We start from the raw sequence: 22,865 nt of genomic DNA on the forward strand, positions 1-22,865 counted from the left end.
TTTGCTAGAATTTCCTGAAAAAAGAAACATCTCAGCCAAAACTAGACTCTATTCGGGAGGCCCAAAAAAAGGTGAACTATCTAGGAAACTCATCCGGTTTTTTCCTGTTGAAAGAACAGATTAAAAGAATTTATTTCTTTGATTCAAGTCAATATATTTCTTTGGCTTCTTGTTGCGCAATCGTGTGAGCACAATGTCACAACATTGGTAAAAACAAGAGGCTCTGAAATATGTCCCGTTGAAGCTGCATTTTCCTTTTACTCCTTTACATGGACATGATGTTTGAGAGGAGAATAAATCTCTGGAAATTATGAATTATGTTTTTTTTCCATCTTCTGTTGTGGTTTAAAAAGAAAATTATTTACTGTTGATTTTTTTGGGGCTGTCCAGACATATCTTCCGCTGTGGGACTTCCTAATGTAGTGAATGTCTTTTCATCATCATCAAAGGCTTATGTACAGAGTAAAAACAATCTACGCTTTCCCTTTAGGGGCAATGATTGCCTTCAGATAGTAATGAAGTAGGAAAAACATTCACTGTGATCACAGCAAATCTAGGATGCTTCGTGCAGCGTATAAAACGTGTATCGAATGTGCGTCATTATGTTTCCCTTCATCTTTCAGAATCGCTTCATCCTCGAGGGGTCGTTGGAAATACACAACGGTGGCCAGAACGCTCGCTTTGGCTCATCGCTCGCTCCCGTGCCAGATCTGAACGGCGATGGCTTCAATGACCTGGTGGTGGGAGCCCCGCTGGAAGACGACCACAAGGGAGCCATTTATGTTTTCTTCAGCCAGCACAACAGAATACTACGTAAATACAAACAGGTAGGTGTGCAAAGAGTATACAGTCGATAGACAATGTCAGTACAATCCTGTTAATCATATAGAGTGCTACATGTTTTGGATTTGATTCGCCACCTTCGATTAAAAAAGACTTGAATCTTGCTTCGAGTAGTATCCTTCTATACAGATGTGTGAGGCATTGACTTGCTCTAAAAGGCCGAGGTCAGTAAGAGGCTAACAAAACCAGACAAAACAACAAGGAGGCCAGCAGGGAACCAGCAGTGGTCGTGAACATACTGACATGTTGAAGTAAATAAAAGGAAAGAGAGGCAGGTGGGAGTCTAAGAGCAGCTCCTGGACAGGTGGACAACAACAGGAGATTACATCATACTCATTTAGCTGTTGATTCTATCCAAAGCGACTTACAATCATGTGTCATTCATACACCGTAGACACAGCTACAGGAAGCAATTCAGGGTTAAGTGTCTTGCTCAAGGACACATCGACAATCACCAACCCCTTGATTGAAAGACAGACCTGCTAACCACTGACCCACAGTCGCCCCAATCATAAAAAGAGGTGGAATGTGCAAAATATATTGATCTGAGGCCGCTGGTTGAAAGTGACGATACTGATTTGAGCCGTTCCTGTGCTTTACAGAATGGTTGATGGTGATGGAAAATAAAAGTATTTGCAGTAAATGTGCTTGGACATATTTTAAAAACAAAAACATAGACCGTACGATGTTTTGTTTATATAGAATTAAGTAAAGCAGTGTCGTGTGTGTGAAGCACTTCTAAACTCTTGTTTGTCTCTTTGTCATTAATCATTGAGATGAGCTTACAGTGCCACTAAGAAACTCAATTTCAAGAAATACTATTTTTCTAGTTTGTTTTCTTATTATTCTTGAGTAAATTCTTTTAAATCTACAAGTCTTAAAGCTTGATACTATATGTTTAACTGCACACATGACTAATCCAATTACAGCTTTAATCTGCTGCTGTTGTTGTTGTTGTTGTTTGCTCAGATCTCCTCCCCTGTCTGTTTCTCAGAGGATAGCAGCAGCAGATCTGGCTCCCGGCCTGCTGTACTTCGGCCGCAGTATTCATGGCACAATGGACATGAACAACGATGGTTTAGTGGACCTGGCAGTCGGATCCCTCGGTGCTGCTATTCTCCTTTGGTTAGTATTCCACTCCGTTAATAATACTAGGATTAAAGTTATTTCTGTAATGAAAGTACAAAGCTCCACATACATTTCATCAGTTACTTTAAAAGCATCTGTCTTATTCCTGCTGTGATTTGCCCGCTGTTCCTTCTGTTAAAACGCTCGAATAGAGAGTCCGACATTTAAAAAGAAAAAAAAGCATTTAACCCCTTTCATGCCCTCACAGGTCACGGAGCGTCGTCCGGATATACACCACCGTCCGGTTTGAGCCCAGTAAGATCAACATCTTTGTGAAGGACTGTCAGAGAGGTGGCAAAGACGTGACCTGCATGTCGGCCATTGTCTGTTTCAACATCACTGGCAGGACCGCCGTTCCTCCCACACAGGAAATTGGTAAGCCAGCAAAAATAATCCGCCGCTGTGGAAGCATGTCAGTAAATCTTTCCACGTTCCTCCCCTTGTCTTTGCCTGATGTTTGGCGTCTTCCGGAGGTTCATAAAACCCCATTCAACCTTATTAGTAAAGCAGACGTTTATCAAATCTATAGATAAAGCACCGAGATGAAAGAAAAGAAAAGGGAGGAGAAAAAAAGCACATTTCCTGAGAGAAAAATATGCTGACGGCTGTAGTTTCAAACCTCTGGATATTCTCAAGCCTTTATCAGATCCTTCTTACCCTCACGCCTGAGCAGATACATGTATATTTTGGATCTGTATTTGCAATATAGTTCTACAGTTGTTTGGATTGGGATACATGATAGGATGGAGCGTGGCTGGCTTTAAGTGAGAAGAGGCAGAATATGCATCATATCCTCCTGGCTCCATTAGCCTTATTTAGCATACGGCTTCACATATTATCCGTGATGGCACCTTTTATTCAGAGTGGCGACAAAAGCGAAGCATTTCTTGACTATCAGGAAGAGATTCTGAGTTCACTGGCGCCATCAAATGTTCCTTTTACTGTGTGAACGCTGGTTGGAATGGAAGTCGGTGGTGACAACTCCATCGCGCTGATTCTATAGCCCACCTGCACGTAGCCGCAGGGTGTCTCTGCAATTTGTTTTAAGAGATATAATGGCCGGGTCAACTTTCACTGTGTAGCGAAGGCGGCGGGGGAGAAAGCAGAGGTGCGAGGGTGCGTGTTCCGAGTTAACCTCCTGACCCCACGACATCTTTATCAAATCTGTAAGACGTGCCAAAACAGAGCGCAGAGGAAGAAGAGAGGGACGTATCTTGTTTTCGCTGGTTACTTCCAGTGGAACACGTTTATTTAATTTCCCCCCTCTCTGTCGTGTCTGCCTGGTAATGCAGGCCAGATGCGCTGGTGTTTGTGAGTTCTCTGTGGTCTATTGCACAAAATGGGACTTCTAGTCAAGTTTATCATATTTATGCAAATATCTATCTCGTAAAGACTCGAGCAACTACTTTTAAGATTGAGTTTGAAAACATGTAATAGTTGACACTGGTAGTTTTCCAATTCAATGTCAAATATGTGCATCATGTGCTATTTGATTCTCTAGTTGACCCCAAAGTTCACCATTAGTTGATTGTTCTCCATGGCATGAAAACACGAGGCAATAAATGGAAAGCTGTTTCAACCATGTGGCTTGGAAACGGACCCGGAGGGTTTGGATTTGTGTCTTATGGTCACACATTCATCCGAGTCAGTGATGTCATTCACCAAAAGCCTGACGCCCCATTCGTCGATTGGTCTCATCTAACCCGACTACGAGCAGCAGCCCGTCGATCTTAGAAACCTTTTGACCCTCCTGTTATGTTGCGGGTCAAATTAACCCGTTTCAAAGTTTGAAAACCAAGAGAATGACTGCACCCTGGCCTTTGGTCATCTTTTATAATATAATTGATGTATCTTAACATTTTAAATAAACATAATTAAAGTTTACTTTCAATACAAATCCTTATGACTCATTTGGCTTGATTTTGAGTGAGCGGGTCAATATGACCCTGAACGAGGTGTCTCATCTCTATTTATCTACATCACCCCATGAAAAAGAAAAACTTACAAAATGCTAATAAAATTTAGGAGAAGATACATGTTATGTGAGACAAATGCAATTTATATCTAGATTTTTTTTTATGTACCTAAAAAATTGTTAGAACATGTATTTTTCATTAAAACGAGTGAGTTCTCCTGATTGAACTCTGATCTATGAGGGGGCTAATAACTCAATTGCTCTAAAAAACTGATTGAATTGTTAGGAAAGGTGTTTGTGATGAGATACAAACTATAGTTATTAGGATTTCTTGGTTTCTGACAACTTTTGGGTGATTCAACATTAACCGGGTCAAATTGACCCGGGAACATCACGGCTGTATGTAAGAAACGAACATAACAGGAGGGTTAACACAAATAGAACGGTATCTTTTTATGATGTCACAGATAATTGTCCTTTTTTTTTAAACTCAGGGATCAAATATAATGTCTCTATCGTGGAGAGACGTTTCAATCCTCGGGCCGTACTGGACAACCCACACAAGCTGCAGCCTCAAAACCTGACCATCTTCCCCGGGGAAGAGACCTGCGAACACATCTACTTCCACGTCATGGTGAGGCCCGAGATTAGAGAGAACAATGAGAGGGCTGGCCTTAAAGTGTATTTGTTTGTTAATATCCAGATTTAAGAATTCCTACGAGGACAACTGTATCCCAGTGTTCATAGAATAGGTGAAATGGCTGGAAGAAATATATTTTGAATGGGGTTCTGTGGGAAGTTTTAGCATCATGTGTAAGTTTAAATGTTTCTTTTTTTAATTACAAGAATTCAATTCTGGCAAAATCACTGGAATTTTTCATTAACTATACAGAGTCAAATTTTCCTCAGTCTTTAAACATCATTATTGGTATTTGTCTGGCACATTGGTGAAAACCAACACATTAAAATGAAATTCAATCACATCTTTTGAGTATTTCTGCATCTTGTAAACGTGTGTGAATGTTTTGAAAGCAACACAAATATCGAGTGCCATAGATAAAGTGCCTTGATAAATGAGTAAATCCACAAGATAATCTTTCAACCTAATGTTTAATTCCAGGAGACCACAGACTACGCACGGCCCATCGTGTTTTCTGCACAAGTGGGGCTCCAAGATCCATCCCAAGGACCCGTCCTAGACGACAGCTGGCCGACTGTGGTGAGGACTGAGGTGAGAGACAAGCTGACGGCTTTCAAGTGATTCTAAATTCATCCCATTCCACCAAATACAAAAAGGAAATTATTGGCAGTCTCTTTGTCTTTGACGACCGCTCGTCCCTCTGTCCAGCTGCCCTTCTGGAACGGCTGCGACGAGGACGATCGCTGCATCCCGGACCTGGCTCTGCAGAGCATGACCGACCTGATGACTCGAAGGTATAGGGTCATTGTGTTACACGCATATACTCCTACTACACCAAGCAGTGGCGATTTTAGCCTGAAATTTCTGGTGGCGCAATCTTGTATAACGTCATGTCACCGTCACAAAAATAGGGGTTGAAAGTTCGATTCGCTTTCTCACCTGCGGGATCAAGTTGTCTGGTCTGTGTGGCCGCAAACGTTTTATTTCCTATTTTTCTTCCAGGGGCAATGTGCTAAATTGCACCCTCAACAAATAATCTACGTTATTCATATTACTTAAAAAATCTAAGTTGTCAAAATCTAGCGATAGCTAACTAACCCGTAAATGGCATTGATCTGACTGTATGTTTTTTTTTCTTAGTCACGGGGTACAGGTCTTGCGGTTTTTCGCATTTTTCCAGTCTAGTTGCCAGGTAGATTTCGTGGGGTACATCTAAAAGTGCCCCACCGCTCAATGTTAACTTTGACCTGTGTGGTTCACGCTCATTGGTGTTTCCATGGTAACGGTGGGGCAGCGTGGGCCATTGCCCCACCGGAAAGGGAGGGACAGGGGAGAGCAGCATTTAACAGAGCAAGCACACAGACAGAGAAACACACAAATCAAATTACTCCAAAACAAGACTATAATGCTTGTGAGTCAAGTTTATTCACACACATATTCACTCTACTTTGCATTAAAAATATATATATACACTACCGTTCAAAAGTTTGGGGTCATCCAGACAATTTCGTGTCTTCCATGAAAACTCACTTTTATTTATCAAATTAATTGAATAGAAAATATAGTCAAGACATTGACAAGGTTAGAAATAATGATTAATATTTGAAGTATTAATTTTGTTCTACAAACTTCAAGCTCAAAGGAAGGCCAGTTGTATAGCTTATATCACCAGCATAACTGTTTTCAGCTGTGCTAACATAATTGCACGGGTTTTCTGATCAGATATTAGTCTTCTAAGGCGATTAGCAAACACAATGTACCATTAGAACACTGGAGTGATCGTTGATGGAAATGGGCCTCTATACACCTATGGAGATATTTCATTAGAAACCAGACGTTTCCACCTAGAATAGTCATTTACCACATTAACAATGTATAGTGTGGATTTTTGATTAATGTTATCTTTATTGAAAAAACAGTGCTTTTCTTTGAAAAATAAAGACATTTCTAAGTGACCCCAAACTTTTGAACGGTCGTGTATATATATATTTTGCTGCGAAGTACGAATGTATTGAGCTTTCTGCACAACAGTGTCATCTGGATCTGCCCCACCTGCCCCACTGACACCAAGTAAAACTGGTCCTCAGCGGCTCTGTTCCTCATGATTTCACTTGTCCTGCCCTCCCCAGTCACTTCTGTGCGCAGCCGGTGCAGTCTCGTGGGGCTTTCTGCCACCACGCCAGTGAAGGGGGGAGCGACGGGTCTCTGCGGGTTCTGGAGGGCAACAGGAGGAGGATGGTGGTGGACGTCCAACTGGAGAACAAAGGAGAGAACGCCTACAACGCTCGCCTGAATATCACCTACACACCCAATTTACACTTCTCCAGCCTCATCGTCAAGGTGCATCTACTCTCTGCTCAGCTGGTTCGGTTCACGATGAGAACATATTGTGCGTCTATGATTTAGCCGACGAATGATATGAGATAAATGATGCATGTAAGCTACGAGTACTGTATTTAACAAACAAAAACACTGTATAATTATAGTTATAAGCACTCATAAATACTCATTATGATATATAAATAGAAGTCGGAAACATGAAGGTTAACACGTTTAATTATGACACCAAATCGAATCTCCAATGGATCTGTAATTGTATTCCATAATAGTTATCATAACACATTATGAAGCATTTTATCATAATACGTCATCGTTGTTGGTCCCTGAGTGACTTTTCAGATGTAATGATATTTTGCACTGTACAAACAATGACCACTTATAGACCTCTAACTAACTTCTAGCATATTATTGACTTGAAGCACTCAATGACCCTTTAAAGTAGCTGTTAATCACATTATATTGCAATTCTAAAAAGATTATAATGTCTTACAACTCTGAGAAGAATGCTAAAATATGATGCTGTTGAAAATGTGAATGTTGTTGAGCGACCAGCAATTATGAAGTATTATTATAAATAGATACTTGACCTCATAGCTCATAATAAAATGCTTTGTGATGTGTTATTATAAATGATGTACTTTTAAAAAGCATCATAGTTATTTCTAAATGCTTCTAATTAAAATGTTACTGTACTATTAGTGGATTATAATGCATGGGGTATGTTTATAATGCATTAATGACATGGACGTCATCGAAAGTGTTTCCAAAAACTATTACTATTTTTGATCCAGGACAACTCTGATATCAAAATTGAGTGTTTCGTTGAGGACAGACTGAGGAATGAGAAGATGTGCAACGTCAGTGCTCCGTTCATGAGGGCCAAAATGCAGGTGAGACATCACACTCTGAATCAATACAACGATTTCTTATTTTATAAAAAAGGCCAACAAATGTGCTTTAGCTGTGGAATTGTGACTTTGTTTAAGAGTCGCTGATAATAGATAATCTACGAACACAACACTGAGCTGGGTGTGTGTTTTGCTGATGACGGATCTTCTTTCTATTATGTCTGACATTGTGTTCCTGGGTGTTTTAAGTCTAAAAAAGTCATGTGTTTTATGTGAGAATCATCGTTTCTTGAATGTATCTGACAGAATGCAAAGCAGATGTATAAGTTGATCTTTCCAATCATGAAAAAAACATTTTCATGCCGATTCCCAGATTTGATAAAAATCTGTTTAGATGGTGGCACTTCTGATAAAAGATAAAACATCTGGATCCATGTCTGCGTCAACCTCACAGTAAAGTGATGAACAGCTCCAACCCACAAGCAAACCACGAGAGCCCAGTTTAATTCTGCTTTGTGAACTAAACTTTCTAAATTCTGAAAGTCTGGATTGTCGAGACTAATACGTTCCCTTCTATGTTTAACTGTCTAACTATCACAAATGTAGAAAGCAACTGTAATATAGATGTAATCTTAAACATGTAATTAAAAAGCTTTCTGTGGGTTTTCAAGACAAAAGGAAACATTAGAGGATAAGATCAACGTCTTTTCTTACTTTATATCCTCTGACTCAACATTATTTACAGTTATATGCTTAAAAGAGGGTCCCCACTAAGCACATGACAATGGTGAAACGTACTTGTTCCAAAAAGAAGAAGTCTGTGAGAAAATGACCAAACTTCTCATTGTATGGTCTCAAGCACTAGGAAAGATTTCCCAATACAGAAATCCAAACTGGAGGCTTCAAGGAGGAGAAGGAGGCTCTTATTTTATATCTAATCAAGGTCAAGCATGAACCGCCTCATTTTTTTATGTTTTTTTCTGGGACACAAGCTAAAACATTCGTGGGTCCTGTTGCCCACAGTCTTGTCTGAAGGTGACTTTCCCCTTTTGAAAGCAATTTCTGAAAGTGATGTTTCCTATTTTGACACAGAAATCACGCCACAAACATCTGAATTAGCGTCCCATTTGGTTGTTATTACACTGTACCGTCTTAGCAACACGGTAAATAGAACAAAAACGCTTCCTCCCCCAGCCATTAATATCATCTTCTTTCGCGAGGTGAGACTGGGGTAAAGACACTGAGACGTTTGGCCCTCATCTGTTCCTGATTCTCACGTTCAATTCTGCTGTCTCGAGCCTTTCCACTGCCTTGTAATGTCAACGATATTTATGAGACTCCCGTTTGTTTTACAGCCAGGCATCGAGTTTTATTTTTAAGAGGGTGATGTTTGAATTAACTTTGATAGGGATGACACAGAAGGCACAATTCAAAAGCTTTTGAACAGGGGATCAGATCCTACGAAGACGTCTTCTCCGTGGACGTCTGCTCAAAAGCCTGTAGGAAAGAGGTAATGAAGATGACTTAAAGAGTTCGTGAGATGTCCCGACCACGACGTCATTATCGCAAACAATAGTCGTCTCCCAGGGCAACGGAAACATCACTGCATTTTTTTCTCTCTCCGCTGCCCCAACGATTAAACCGAAAGGGAATCTGGTCACCCTTTAAAACTTCACTGAGTGATTGGTACCCACTCAGCATCCGGAGCCACAAGGCTGATGGGCTGTGGGCTCGGGAGCATTTTAAATATGTGGCACAGAGTTACAGCGAGGCTGATTGGACACCGGCGCTGCTGCCAAGCCTGCCCCCAAACCGTTGTTCAGCTGAGGGGAAGTAGGAACTTTTTTTTTTTTTTAAACCGCTAGTTATCACCCTTGTTTTGACTTTTCCTGGTTGGTTTTTGACCTGCGTTAAAAAAAAAAGGATCACGTACTGTAAACTTTACCACCACGGTGGCGGCAGAGTGAGGACTTACACATCGGGCACTGCTGGCGGCGGCGGGCACATTTGAGAACAAAGAACACTGCTGCTGCAAATGAATTGTTTGCCGGTGAATGTGGCTCAGGGATGCGACCCGGAGGAGGAAGGGTGAGCGTCGCGCTCCATCTGAGTTTCCATGTTCGACGACGCTGGCGCACGAACGTCGTCTCGCCGCAGATTGCATGCATGTGTGTGTGTGTGTGTGTTTCGTGTTTTCACCGAACTTTATTCTAAATGACCGCCAACAGAGATTCTTCCAAACATGAAGAAAGACACAAACAAGAGATCCTTTTTCACTAATAGGATACAATTAGTAAACAATCCTCTCCTCTCCTTTCTTCTCCTCTGCTCTCCTCTCATCTCCTCTCCTATCATGTCCTGTCCTCTCCTCTCATCTCCTCTCCTATCATGTCCTCTCCTCTCATCTCCTCTCCTCTCCTCTCTTCTTTTCTCCTCTCCTCTTCACTCCTGTCCTGTTCTGTCCTCTCCTTTCCTCGCATGTCCTCTTTTCTCCACCCCTTTCATCTCCTCTCCTCTCTTCTTTTCTCCTCTCCACCCCTCTCATCTCATCTCATCTCATCTCCTCTCCTCTCTTCTTTTCTCCTCTCCTCTTCACTCCTGTCCTGTTCTGTCCTCTCCTCTCCTTTCCTCGCATGTCCTCTTTTCTCCACCCCTCTCATCTCCTCTCCTCTCTTCTTTTCTCCTCTCCACCCCTCTCATCTCATCTCATCTCCTCTCCTCTCCTCTCCTGGTAGTGGTGGAAGAAGTATTGAGATAGTTTGCTTCAGTCAAAGTATCAATACTACAGTGAGCAATACTCCATTATAAAGAGAGTAATCCATTGAAATGCCTACTGAAGTAAAAGTATTATCAACTGAATTTCACAAGTAAAGTACCTCTTCCTTGTTACTCGTCTGATGCTCAAACATGTGTTTGGGTAAGTGCTCACAAACTGAAAATGATGAGAACCATTCAAATAGTTTTAATGTCAAATATTCAACTGAAAAGTTACTAGTAACTCTGGCTGTCAAATAAATGTAGTGGAGTAAAAGTATTTTTCCTCAGAAAATGGAAATACTCAAAGTAACTCTAAAGCATATGTGAGTACGGTATTTACAGCAAATCTATTTTCCCCCACTGGAAATGGGTCTTAACTTCTGTATCTGTGGACTCAATCTGTGGTCTGTGGAGGAGGGAAGTCAAGCTGATGCATTCCTCTTTGGTCAGAAGGAGTTCATTACGACACCGTAAACAATGCTCAGCTCAGTTTGCTTCCTCTCCTCTCCTCTCATGCCCTCTCCTCTCCTCTCCCCTCCCCTCCTATCCTGTCATTTCCTCTCCTATCCTCTCCTGTCCTCTCCTCTCATGTCCTCTCCTGTCCTGTCCTCTTCTCTCCTCTCCTGTCCTGTCCTCTCCTCTCATGTCCCCTCCCCTCCCCTCCCCTCCTATCCTGTCCTTTCCTCTCCTGTCCTCTTCTCTCCTCTCCTGTCCTTTCCTCTCCTCTCCTGTCCTCTTCTCTCCTCTCCTGTCCTCTCCTCCCCTCTCCTGTCCTCTCCTCTCCTCTCCTCACTATATAGTCTTCAACTAAAGGGATATTCTAAGTCTCTCTGTGCAGCCGGCTGCCTGCGGTCAAAGCCCGGTACTCACAGCAGGTTATTGCAGGCTTTACTCCTTTATGCACCACGCAGGGCCATTGTCGTCGGCGAGGATAGCATAGCGGTAGCATATAGACTTTTGTTGTAAAAAAATAATTAAAGTACGATGATTACTGCTCCAACTGAAACTTTATTTTCTCCTCTGCAGGTATCATTTCGTCTGGAGTTTGAGTTCAGCCGTACGGTCTTCCTCGAGCACGTCAGGGTTCTCCTGGAGGCCAGAAGGTGTGAACCTTTACTTGTATTTCCTGTTTGCGTGAAGAGGCAGTCTGACCTGTTCTCACTCTCCTGTCCTTTCCTGTCCTCTCCTGTCCGGTCCTGTCCTTTCCTCTCCTCTCCTGTCCTCTCCTCTCCTATCCTGTCCTGTTCTTTCCTCTCCTCTCCTCTCCTGTCCTTTCCTCTCCTATCCTGTTCTTTCCTCTCCTCTTCTCTCCTGTCCTCTCCTCTCCTATCCTGTCCTGTTCTTTCCTCTCCTCTCCTCTCCTGTCCTTTCCTCTCCTGTCCTGTCCTGTCCTGTCCTCTCCTCTCCTGTCCTCTCCTTTCCTCTCCTATCCTGTCCTGTTTTCTCCTCTCCTGTCCTTTCCTCTCCTCTCCTCTCATCTCCTCTCCTGTCCTGTTCTTTCCTCTCCTTTCCTCTCCTGTCCTGTCCTGTTCTCTCCTCTCCTGTCCTTTCCTCTCCTGTCCTTTCCTCTCCTCTCCTCTTCTCTCCTTTCCTGTCCTCTCCTCTCCTGTCCTTTCCTCTCCTCTCCTCTTCTCTCCTTTCCTCTCCTTTCCTTTTCTGTCCTGTCCTGTCCTTTCCTCTCCTCTCCTCTCATCTCCTGTCCTCTCGTACGGTCTTCCTCGAGCACGTCAGGGTTCTCCTGGAGGCCAGAAGCTGTGGACCTTTACTTGTATTTCCTGTTTGCGTGAAGAGGCAGTCTGACCTGTTTTCACTGATACCAATGATTACCGAAGACGACCGAGCATGCCTTCCACCGCACACACACGGCGTCAAATGAAGCTCAAGATAAGACGACAAAAGGGACATATAGTGGGAACCGGTACGTTCCGCTGTGACATCATTGCTCACGTCCTTTGAATGCTTTCATCCCGTTCTCTCGACAGCGATGGCGAGGAGATGAGCACAGCTGATAATTTCAACGACATCTATTATTCACTGAAATACGAGGGAGACCTTCTCTTCACCAGGTTTGTCCATTTCTGGAACGTCTTACCGAACAAAGCATACCGATCAAGTTTCGAGTCTCCGTATTCTCTGTATTCCACTTGACAACATCGTGCTTTAAAGCCCAGACAAGGTCAATATTCTCACGTCGTACCACTCTGTGCTTATTCCGTACGTCCAAAGGGATTCAAATCCGACCCGATACGATATCAAATCGGAGCTGTCACTGGAGGAGCCCGGAGTCATCGGTCCTCCTTTCAACTTCACTTTCCAGGTGAGAGCCAAGAGCGTCGCCATCGCCACCTCTTATTGTTACCGTAGAGGGAAACGCTGCTTTCAACGTATTCTTCATGGTTTTCCCTTTTTGTTTTTCGTTGTCTCTCAGATCCAGAACCTCGGCTACTTTCCCGTCAAGGATCTGCAGCTGAACATTGATATCCCTGAAATGACGAAGAATGGGAACCAACTCCTGCAGATATCTGACTTATATATTGACCAGGTGAGTTAGTGTGGGAAGTACCTGATGGCAGCTTGGGGTCATCTACGTATGCATTCATGTATGCATACATATCGGCCTTCTTATATGTAGAAGTCACATATATAACGTAAGAAATCCAGTTATCTTCCCTTTTAAGGCAAAGCAAGGATGTTTTTAGTATTGTGTATCATCTTTCAATTGTTTCATTGTGCTTTATATTTCATTCAATTGAGTTTATTTTGTGTAGCCCAATACCACAAATTAGAAGTTTGCCTCAGAGGGCTTTACAATCTGTACACATACGACATCCCTGACCTTTGACCTCACATCGGATCAGGAAAAACTACCAAAAAATAGAGAGAAAAACACTTTCACTGGGAAAGAAGGGGAAGAAACCTTCAGGAGAGCAACAGAGGAGGATCCCTCTCCAGGATGGACAGAAGCAATAGATGTCATGTGACCAGAATGAAGCAATACAGAGTTACAACTCATTCAATGAGAGTGTATGAATAGTTGGTTGTAGGCATGGACCACGATCCAGACCTCCATGATCCATCAAGCAGGTGGATTGTGGATAGATTTTGTGTTTGTTGTTGTTTAATACATAAAAGTGCATACATGTACGTTTTATTGTTGTGTTTGTGTTGAATGTATGTATGTATCAATATGTATTGTTATTAATATATATGTAATGTAAAGCTTATGCATACTAAGTGGTGATTTTACTCTCATGTCCCTCCTCAGAGGGAAGGATCACGCTGTTTACCACCTCAGCACGTGGCGCAGAGCAGGGCGTCACCCGAGGACCTTTCCCGCTTCTCCCGCTTGGTAGAGTACAAACCAAAATGGATTCCTCGTGACCGTTTCATGTTCGTCAACTTGAGACACTGACGCCTGGTTTTCTTCACACAGAACCGGTCCAACACTCTCACTCTGCCCATCCGATGCACCGTCAACGTGGCCTCCTACAGAGAAACTGCAGTTCGAATCTCAGGAGCGCTCCGAATAGACACCTTACATGCAGTGAGTGTGAAACCCCTTAACATGAATGCATAACGTTTAACAATAACACTTGCTGGTTATCTCACGGCCGTTCTGCTTCCAGCTGTCTGATGTGTTTGTGAAAACTGGGCGGCATGTTTTCATTTTCCTCTCCAGCTGAAGTTTAAAATCCTGGAACTGGGAACCAGTGCATCCGTAGAGCTTCCCTCCTCCAGTCCCATGTTTTTACACGAAGAGAGGCCTGTCAGACATGTGAGTTAATGCCCACTAATTCTTTGAACTACCTCGGTGACCTGAATCTGAGCTCATAAAAGCACCGAAATCCGATCAGACTTAAAAATCCAAAGTGTGGGTACAGGGTTTGTGGTTAAGGAGATCAGGAACTGAAACTATTACCAAATAAATACACTGTTAGACCATATTTTGCTGCAATGACTGCTTTATACAATATATCAAGGGGCTCAGCTCCAGTCGATGGTGCTTAGGGACCGAAAGGACCAGCGGCACAACATGGAACAGTCTGGACTCGTAGACTAATCTTTGCTGCCCTCTGTTGGTCATAAAGCATCTCTTTCTTTAGTGCTTGTATAAGCATAATATACAGATTTATTTTGGCTGATGTAAGCTCGACATGTATTATTCATTTTAAAAATGGAAGTGGGTTCAGTGGCTTAACTGGTTCTGACATGTAATATGTTAAGAAAGAAAGTTGTTAGGACTATTTCAATCCCATTTCTGAAATGTTGACATTGTTTCAATAAATATACCACGTGAGCTAAATAATAACGCACAATACATTTTGTATTTGTTCTAATGAACGAACAAATACACTGCATTCTAAAAATGTACAATAAATGACTGAGTTGAGTGTGTTTCTCACAAATTAATAGATCTAATGATTCAAATATGGTCCACAGATAATATTGGAGATCAGGAAAGAGGGCGATTACAGAATCTCGAACTGGATTATCATTGGTAGCACGCTGGGAGGACTCTTATTGTTAGCCCTGCTCAGTCTCGCTCTATGGAAGGTAAGTCATCTAATCACGCACATATTCATAATTACATTAAAACCTACTGTGTGTTATTTCAGGTGTGCCTCAGTGCTGCTTTTATTATCTACAGAAGGGAGTCACATGTTGCTCTTACCACACTAATCTAGTGTAATGCTGCCCCCCTGTGGTAGAGCATGAAATAGCAGCTGTACTGAAAGGTCAAATCTGAGGCTACGATAGCATGTCAGAACAAAACAATATTTATATAGCAAAGGATCGTGATATTTTTATAGTCTGCCTCATGTCTTGAAAAGAAGGTTTGGCTGCAACATAATTGTATAGAGTAAAATAAATACAAAGGATTGAAGAACAGTTAAACCATGTGAGCTCCCGCCATGTGCACGTGTTTCTACTTTTCTACGAGGTCGTGTAGAACTTTATTTTGAAGGAGACGGTCACACAACTCCACAAAGGCGGCCTCATGTCCACGGCCAACACAGGAGCCGTGGACTGAAACACACAATCTAGCTTCACACACATAGAAGTCACGTAATACAAAGATGTTTTAAATGGATTGTTTCTTGTGGTTATTTACATAACATCAAACTGAAAGGCCCTGAACAATCACGGCACACACACACACACACACACAAAGGGGACTTTTACAGGGGCTGATTACAGCTCGTCACATGGAAGCGGCGTAAAGTCATCCCATGACCTCAGTGTGTCAGGTAACAACATTACACTCACCGAGCGAAGATTGTAAGACGCGGGTTGAGCGCTCCAGGCAAAGAAGCTGCGAAGTGGACCTCCGGATCCAGATGATTTTTTTGTACTGATACCATGAGCGCCACGATGAACCCTCTCGTCTTCACTCCCACATAGATGGGCTTCTTCCGGAGACAGAAGCGGAGGGACGAGGACGAGCAGGAGCCCAACGGGAAAGTGGCCGGAGAACGGTAACGCAGGCCGTGGGCCCCCCCCATCTCCCACCCCCCCGCCAGCAGGCTACCACCTTTCAACAGGGGACCCGACCACTCAGGGACAAACCCACCTACCCCCTACACCACCACCACCACCCCGACACCACAGTGGGCCCTGCATCGACGGCTCCCGCGTGACCGCTGAAAACAAGGCTTCTTCAGTGCACCGGATCTGTCCCCATGCCACGACCCCTGACCTCCAACCCCCCCGCCCCCTCAGAGTCAGCACTGTCACACTCACTTAGCGTCCCTGCACTGTTGCGACACGAGGGCCTTCTTCGTCCGTGTATTCACCGCCTGCCGTGTCGCACCTCCACAGATCTTTGAGCTCTCGTTTTTTCTTAGCTTTTGATTTATTATTCCTCCGTCCGTTTTAAAAAGGGGGGAATAGAGCGAGCTTTTGTATGATCTGTCCCAAGAGTTCCCGAAAACCACAATGTGCCCTCGAGGCAAGCGCGTTAGCCAATCACTCTTTTATCTCTTCCTGATGTGTATTTATTTAACTCTTATGGTAAAAATTCTGAAACACGTGAAAAACCTCAGGGGTGATTTGCCCACCCGAAAAAGCGTCCACAAATGTAAAGTTACTATACTGTATATTGAATTCGATGTTTGAAAGATTTTTATCCGCAACATGTTCAGCTCACTTGCGTAATAATTTATGAGAAGGCAAAACTGAACTAACGTCGCCAGAGTACGAAGAAGATTCATAGTATTTAACTTGGAGACGGTTCTCGATCTTTTTTTTTTTTATCCTCCAGCGAAGAATCTTCTTAAACCTGCATCCGCTGTTAAGAGTTCACTTCTTTGAATATTTTCATCCTGGAAAACATTAAACATTTGATGCACTTTTGTACAAAGTTAACTTGAATTTTGTAAATAGTCAAGTACCTTTTTATACCCTTTCAAGTATTATGGTGGTTTTTGAAGTATTTTCCACATGGTTTATGGCATTACTTTATAAGCCGCGAGGCTTTGTGTCACTGACCCGGTTTATGAGACGTTGCATGCCTTTTTAACATGCACTGCATCAGAGCAAAAGGATGTACAGAAAGATGTCAGCGATTATCACGAGGAACTGGAACTCGATCACGATCCGATGCCGTGAAGACGAGTCCAGTCAAAGAACAATGATCACGGTATGTCAGCACCCTCCTGGTGTCAGCACCCTCCTGGTGTCAGCACCCTCCTGGTGGTACCGACGAATGTCAGTTTGTCCTGTTTGATGACGTGTGAAGAAGCTGTAACATTCCTACAAATAAAACAGCGTATATGTCTTCGTACTGAACACCCGAGGAGTTAAAAATGCACAGAGGAAGGCCCGCAGGACATCGAGGGGTGTTTATTAATATCATGCACATCAGAGAGGGGGGGGATGCGGTTATGAGAGGGGAGGGAGGGAGACGGGGATATCCAGGGTTATGGGAGGGGAGAGAGAATGAGGGAGGGACGGAGGGAGGGAGAGAGAGAGGGGAAATCCAGGGTTATAGGAGGGGAGAGAGGAGGGACCGAGAGAGGGAGGGAGAGAGGGTGGGAGGGGGGAAGGGAGAGAGAGACGGAGGGAGGGAAGGAGGGGGTGACGGAGAGAGAGGGGGAGAGAGGGAGAGACAGTTAGAGGGAGGGCGAGAGAGGGAGGGAGAGAGAGAGAGATGCATTTCTCTAAAGCGAACAAATCTGCTTCTTTTTAAAGAAAAAAAATGATTTTTCAGGTCTCAAAAAGAACGGTTGAAGTCAAAGACTTCCTAACTTTTGGTTCTCAGTTTGTATCGAGATCCAGAAACACGGGATCCTACATCTCCCGTCCTGAGACCGATCCATGGGGTCGACCCTCCCGGCCTCCTTCCCTATGAAACATCTGACTTTTATTCCTGTAGCATTCCTTCTCAGGTAGGTGTGTTGTTCTGGCTCTCAAACTGCTGCCATGCAGGTTGATTAGACCGTATCCACTGATTAATAAGCAAATAATCAAAGTGGATCATCCTTATGTGTGTGGTAATACAGATATGATAATAAATATCTTTAATGTGGGCATATTTGAACATAGACAACCACTTTTTTGTTTTATTGAAGAATCTTGAAGGCATTTTTTTCCTCCCAGCATCAGAACTAATGTTCTTGCAGGGATAACAGTCCAATACACACACACACACACACACACAATGAGGATGCAGTTGGGTAAAGCAGCCATTTGTGTTCAGGGAAGCAGTTTTAATCTGCATGTGATGCAGTGAAAACATGAATCCCTGAGGCGGGGGGGGGGGGTACATATTTGTTTTTTGTTTGTATTTTTTATTCAGTCAATCAAATCAAATACAATACAATATTATCCTATAAAATATACAAAAGAGAAAGACTGAAAATGTATAGGTAGAAGCAAAAAAATGCTTATAAATTCCTATCCTAAATTGAAATCAAAATAAATCAGAAAATTAATTTAAAATAAAGAGGAAAATAAAACAACAAAACAATAAACAAAATTTAAAAAATCTATATTTATATATACTACCACATACATCTTCCATATTAATACGTTTTTAATTATATTTATAACTCAAGAATTTTTTTATCAATAATTCCCTTAAAAACCAAAAAGGAGTTCACCATTCTTACATCCATTTCACAATTTGTCGTGGCAAACATAATTTAAAAAGTTAAGTGGATGTATACAAAGTGTTCCACCAAATAACCTTTGATTTTCAATTATTAGTATTATAAGTGAATAATTGTTGACAACAACACTGCATGAATATGAATAAGCCGTCTTCTCTTAACTCACCTGTCCATATTTCAGCTTTTTATAAGGTGCATTATTGTTATTCACTGGACACTGAAACAGGAGCTTGTCTCTATTTAAATCGGCTTCAATTTTCTTCTTGCGATGGTGATCACATGTATTCGTATTCGACGGTTGTTCAGAGGTATAAAAAAATAAACGACATGAAAACCTCGGTGAAATAGGCAAATAAATAATTCAGGGGAAAAAAACCTGCTGTGAACTGATTGATAGGGTTTGCCATCATGAGTGTCGCTCATTTAATTGAACACTTTTCTGAAGTATAATTGGAAACAAATTTAATTTTCTCGAAGTGTGCGTGCATGTAAGTGTGTGTGCGCATGTGTGTGTGCACTCTTTGACCATGCAGACACCAAAGGTTTACTTTATAACTCATTCTCACTTTTCTTATGACTTTGTAAACCAATGTCCTTGTGCATTTTTAATAGATAAACACATGTACTCTTAATTTAAAGCATCACACACTATCAGGGGGTGAGGGTGTCTCTCAGAGGGAGGGAGACAGACATTTCCTTATGCGCTCGGTCTGTTTTCATTTTACACGATGCTGAATCAAAATGTTCGAAAAATATGCAGTTTAGATTAAAACTCTAAAATACAAATGTATACATGAATAATAATAATCCCAGTGTTAGTCTGCGACCTGTTCCGGGTGCACATAACTGAACATAACTTTATTTATGTTTTCTTCAGGTGACTAATCACAAACAACAATTTTTGAAGAAGCAAGTTTGCTTTATGGTTGTTTGTTATTCTGGTCGGTTTTGAACATAGTCGTTGTATATGTTGGGGAAGATGCATGGATAACACAATTTAAATGTTGACATTACGCATCTTCTGCTTAATGTTCATCCTCCTGCCAAAGCACCCAGGCGTCCATACAAGGATAACTAAAGTATTCACACCTCACAGCGGAAATCTGAGGGGGAAAAAACAGTGAACTGCTTCAAAGAGTTCTCATGGCCTCATGGTCCAAACCTTTTTCAATGTACAGTTAAAAACATTTGATGTGGACATTGTTCAAGCAGCTTAAAGGAGCCACGCCTTTATATTTGAACAATAATGTTGGACCTTTAGTATTAACTCTTTAATACTTAAAATCACACTGAATATTTATAAAGGGAACCAGTAAAAATGTGATTGGACCTTCGAGCTATCAGAAAACTGAACTTTGAATGAAGAGGAAACTCTGGATTTGATTCAGATCCAAATCACCCCATCCATCCAAAGTAATGCATGTGTATTATAAAAGTTGTCCTGGTATTAAGCCCAAAAAAGCAACTACTTAGTATTCAGAACTTTCCTGCTTTCTTCCTCAGCTTTCTTCCTTACCGTTAAAGTATTTTTCCTTCCGATCGAGGATCATAAATGCATCTGCATTTAAGGTTATATAAATAAAATTGCAGGAGATCAGAACAATATGGCACCAATACGTCTATATACCCAACACTTGGTGTTTGAGGGAAAAGTCAGCATGTTGGACACGATGTGATCCTCGCTGGACCTCGCCTGAAGCATCATGGACAGGCAACAACACCAAGACGCCTCAGGCACAAATAGGAGAAAAGAAATATGGGTTAGCACACATTAGCACACAAACCTGTCAAACCTGCCGCCCGCAACCAGGAGACCCTCACCCTCAGCTCCGGGCTCTCGAATGCTAAATATACCCACATCCCCTGAACAGGACCTGCACCGCTGCCGGATGTCAAGTGACAGCTGACCTATCTGCAGCTGCCATCAACCGCTCACCTGACACAGCCTCTCTCTCTGTCTTGGACATTATTTGTGTGCTGAATAATAATAATTCCGAAACACGAGGAAAAGGTGTTTGAAGCCGCAGTATTTTATTGATTCATCTTGAGTGTGCAGCTGGAGGTGTGCCACATTATCTGGGCGCTGCTCAAATGTCAAACTCAACCAAAACAACAGGTTGACAAGGAATGACCTTTAGAAATACAACTGTTCACCTGTGGCTGGTACTGTTTGTGTGTGTGTATGTCTCTGTGTGCGTGTGTGTGTGTTGCCAGATGTATAACTGTCTGTCTGTGGAAAGATGTTGTCACTGTGATAACGTCACAAGACGCACTCACAAAACTCCAGGTGTCTAGTTGTGCACCCCCCCCCCCCCCCCCCCGCCCCCACACACACACCACACACACACAGTGTCAATGCGCTTGCAACACACCTGCCAAGTGTGAAGTTGATCAGATCAAACTCAAAGGACAGACACATAATGACAGAGACTCTTTCCATGTTAGTTGGATGTACAAAGTGCCTCCTGTGGGCGATGTACTCTTCTTTTCTTCGTACAGTATAGTGGTTGAACACAGCTTAGATGGTTGTGGAGGACATTTTCGTACACAATACAGAATACTATATGCCAATCTTCTCTGTGAAGTTCACGTGTGAAATCTATAGACAGAAAATGTATTTACATGAGCATAACCACATTCCAAAATTGTGATTTGATCTAATCTCCAAATCCACGTTAGGTCCTTCTTCAATATATAATCCCACGTTATGCCGAGTCTCGTGTCAAAGAGTCTGCAATGTCTCTCCAGTTCGGTTCTGGCTCGGTGAAGGCAAACATTTCATAAATGTAATATATTAAAAGGACTGAATGCAGGTGCATTAATTAAAGGAGGGAAATGAGAGCGGGATGTGACCTTGTTCGTTACTCAACAAATATAGAATTTGTTTTCTTTTTTACAGTAGTAGGAATTCAATAAATGCAACATAAAACTTCTTATACATTGCCCATGTCATTATGACAACCTCTTCCTAAAGTGCACGGTTCACGGTGCGTGGCTATAGTTAAACATCTTCAATTGTGGAATACGAAAGCATTACGCACGAGTCATGACGGTTACAGGTGGATGAGAGAGAGAAAAGCAGCGAGACCTATTAGGTCTATTGTTCACCAGGCTGAAGTCATCAGGTGTATGGGATCATGCTGGAGCTCGGTAAGCCTTTACGGTCTATGATGGACAACGAGGACTGGGCATTGTCCAAAACCTGGAGAGGCACCACTCCCTGGGTTTCTCCCTGCGTAAAATAGCGCGTCCCGCCGCCCCTGTTGAATATGGATGGAGTAGAGACTCTCCAAAACAACCCACTGAGCATCTTCCTGATCTCTGGCCTCATCAGACAGTAAAGCACCGGGTTCAAGCAGCTGTTTGCGTGCGCTAAGCACACAGTGACCGGGAACACGTACGTGTGCACCATGTAATATGATTTATCCCAGTCGACCAAGTTGAATTTGACCAAGACACCCCAGAATGTGATGGCGTGGTTTGGCATCCAGCAGCAGAAGAAGGACAAAACCACAATAGCGACGGACTTGGTGACTCTGGATCTCCGTTTGGGGTTGCTGCTGCTCATGCTGCGCCGTCTCACGAAGCGCAGGAGCATCAGATAGTTGACGCAGACTATGAGCATCGGGATGATGAAGGCTATTAATATTTTCTGGATGTGATAGAGGGCGAGCCAGTCGTGCCCATCGGGGAACTTGAGGAGGCAGAGTTTTTCTCCGGCGACCACAGTGACGGTGGAGAAGATAGACGTCGGAGCCGTGGCCGCTATTGCCGCCACCCACAGCACCGCGCACACCCACTTGACGCACCGTGACCCCCTGTGCGCTTTCTTCTTCAGCGCCGAGGCCACCGACCAGTAGCGGGTCACACTCATGGCCGTGAGAAAAAATACGCTGGCGTACATGTTCATCACGGTGACCGAGAGGATGATTTTGCACATGGCGTCTCCAAACGGCCAGCTGAAGTCCAGCACGGTGTCCACGGCCCAGAAGGGCAGAGTGAGCACGAACTGGAAGTCCGTCACCGCCAAGTTGGTGATGAAAACATTGATGGTGGACTTCTTCCGACCTTGTCGTAACCTCATGAGGAAAAACACGAGCAGATTCCCCACCAAACCCACCGCGCACACGACAGAGTACACCACGGAGATGAGTATCCTCAGGATGGGAGTGCTGTCCGCGCTCATGTCGATGTCTTCGAAACTGTATTCCCCATCGCCAGGTGAACTCCGGTTAAGTGCTCCGCTGTGGTTAAATATTTCATCCATGTTTAAAGTCAGGGAC

The 22,865-nt window shown here is 43.0% G+C and overlaps 2 protein-coding genes across 2 annotated transcripts in view; one reads left to right on the forward strand and one right to left on the reverse strand.

The window, feature by feature from the left end:
- itga11a (integrin, alpha 11a) overlaps positions 1-17,260 on the forward strand; it is a 45,916-nt gene extending 28,656 nt beyond the window's left edge. Inside the window, exons 14-30 of the mRNA XM_056412643.1 lie at positions 624-827; positions 1,838-1,968; positions 2,180-2,346; positions 4,381-4,520; positions 5,007-5,117; positions 5,235-5,320; positions 6,656-6,866; positions 7,658-7,756; positions 11,498-11,574; positions 12,454-12,537; positions 12,698-12,788; positions 12,900-13,013; positions 13,737-13,820; positions 13,905-14,015; positions 14,151-14,246; positions 14,912-15,025; positions 15,875-17,260. Of these exons, the coding sequence (XP_056268618.1) occupies positions 624-827; positions 1,838-1,968; positions 2,180-2,346; positions 4,381-4,520; positions 5,007-5,117; positions 5,235-5,320; positions 6,656-6,866; positions 7,658-7,756; positions 11,498-11,574; positions 12,454-12,537; positions 12,698-12,788; positions 12,900-13,013; positions 13,737-13,820; positions 13,905-14,015; positions 14,151-14,246; positions 14,912-15,025; positions 15,875-15,952 (1,998 nt within the window). The 3' untranslated portion in view covers positions 15,953-17,260. The remainder of the gene's footprint in view (positions 1-623; positions 828-1,837; positions 1,969-2,179; positions 2,347-4,380; positions 4,521-5,006; positions 5,118-5,234; positions 5,321-6,655; positions 6,867-7,657; positions 7,757-11,497; positions 11,575-12,453; positions 12,538-12,697; positions 12,789-12,899; positions 13,014-13,736; positions 13,821-13,904; positions 14,016-14,150; positions 14,247-14,911; positions 15,026-15,874) is intronic.
- Positions 17,261-21,703: 4,443 nt separating this feature from the next.
- LOC130192952 (relaxin-3 receptor 1-like) lies at positions 21,704-22,849 on the reverse strand. The gene has a single exon (XM_056413161.1). It carries the CDS (start codon positions 22,847-22,849, stop codon positions 21,704-21,706), a length of 1,146 nt encoding a protein of 381 aa, XP_056269136.1.
- Between the last annotated feature and the right edge of the window lie 16 nt (positions 22,850-22,865).

Source organism: Pseudoliparis swirei, chromosome 4, assembly GCF_029220125.1.
Source record: "Pseudoliparis swirei isolate HS2019 ecotype Mariana Trench chromosome 4, NWPU_hadal_v1, whole genome shotgun sequence".
Classification (NCBI taxonomy): Eukaryota; Metazoa; Chordata; class Actinopteri; order Perciformes; family Liparidae; genus Pseudoliparis; species Pseudoliparis swirei.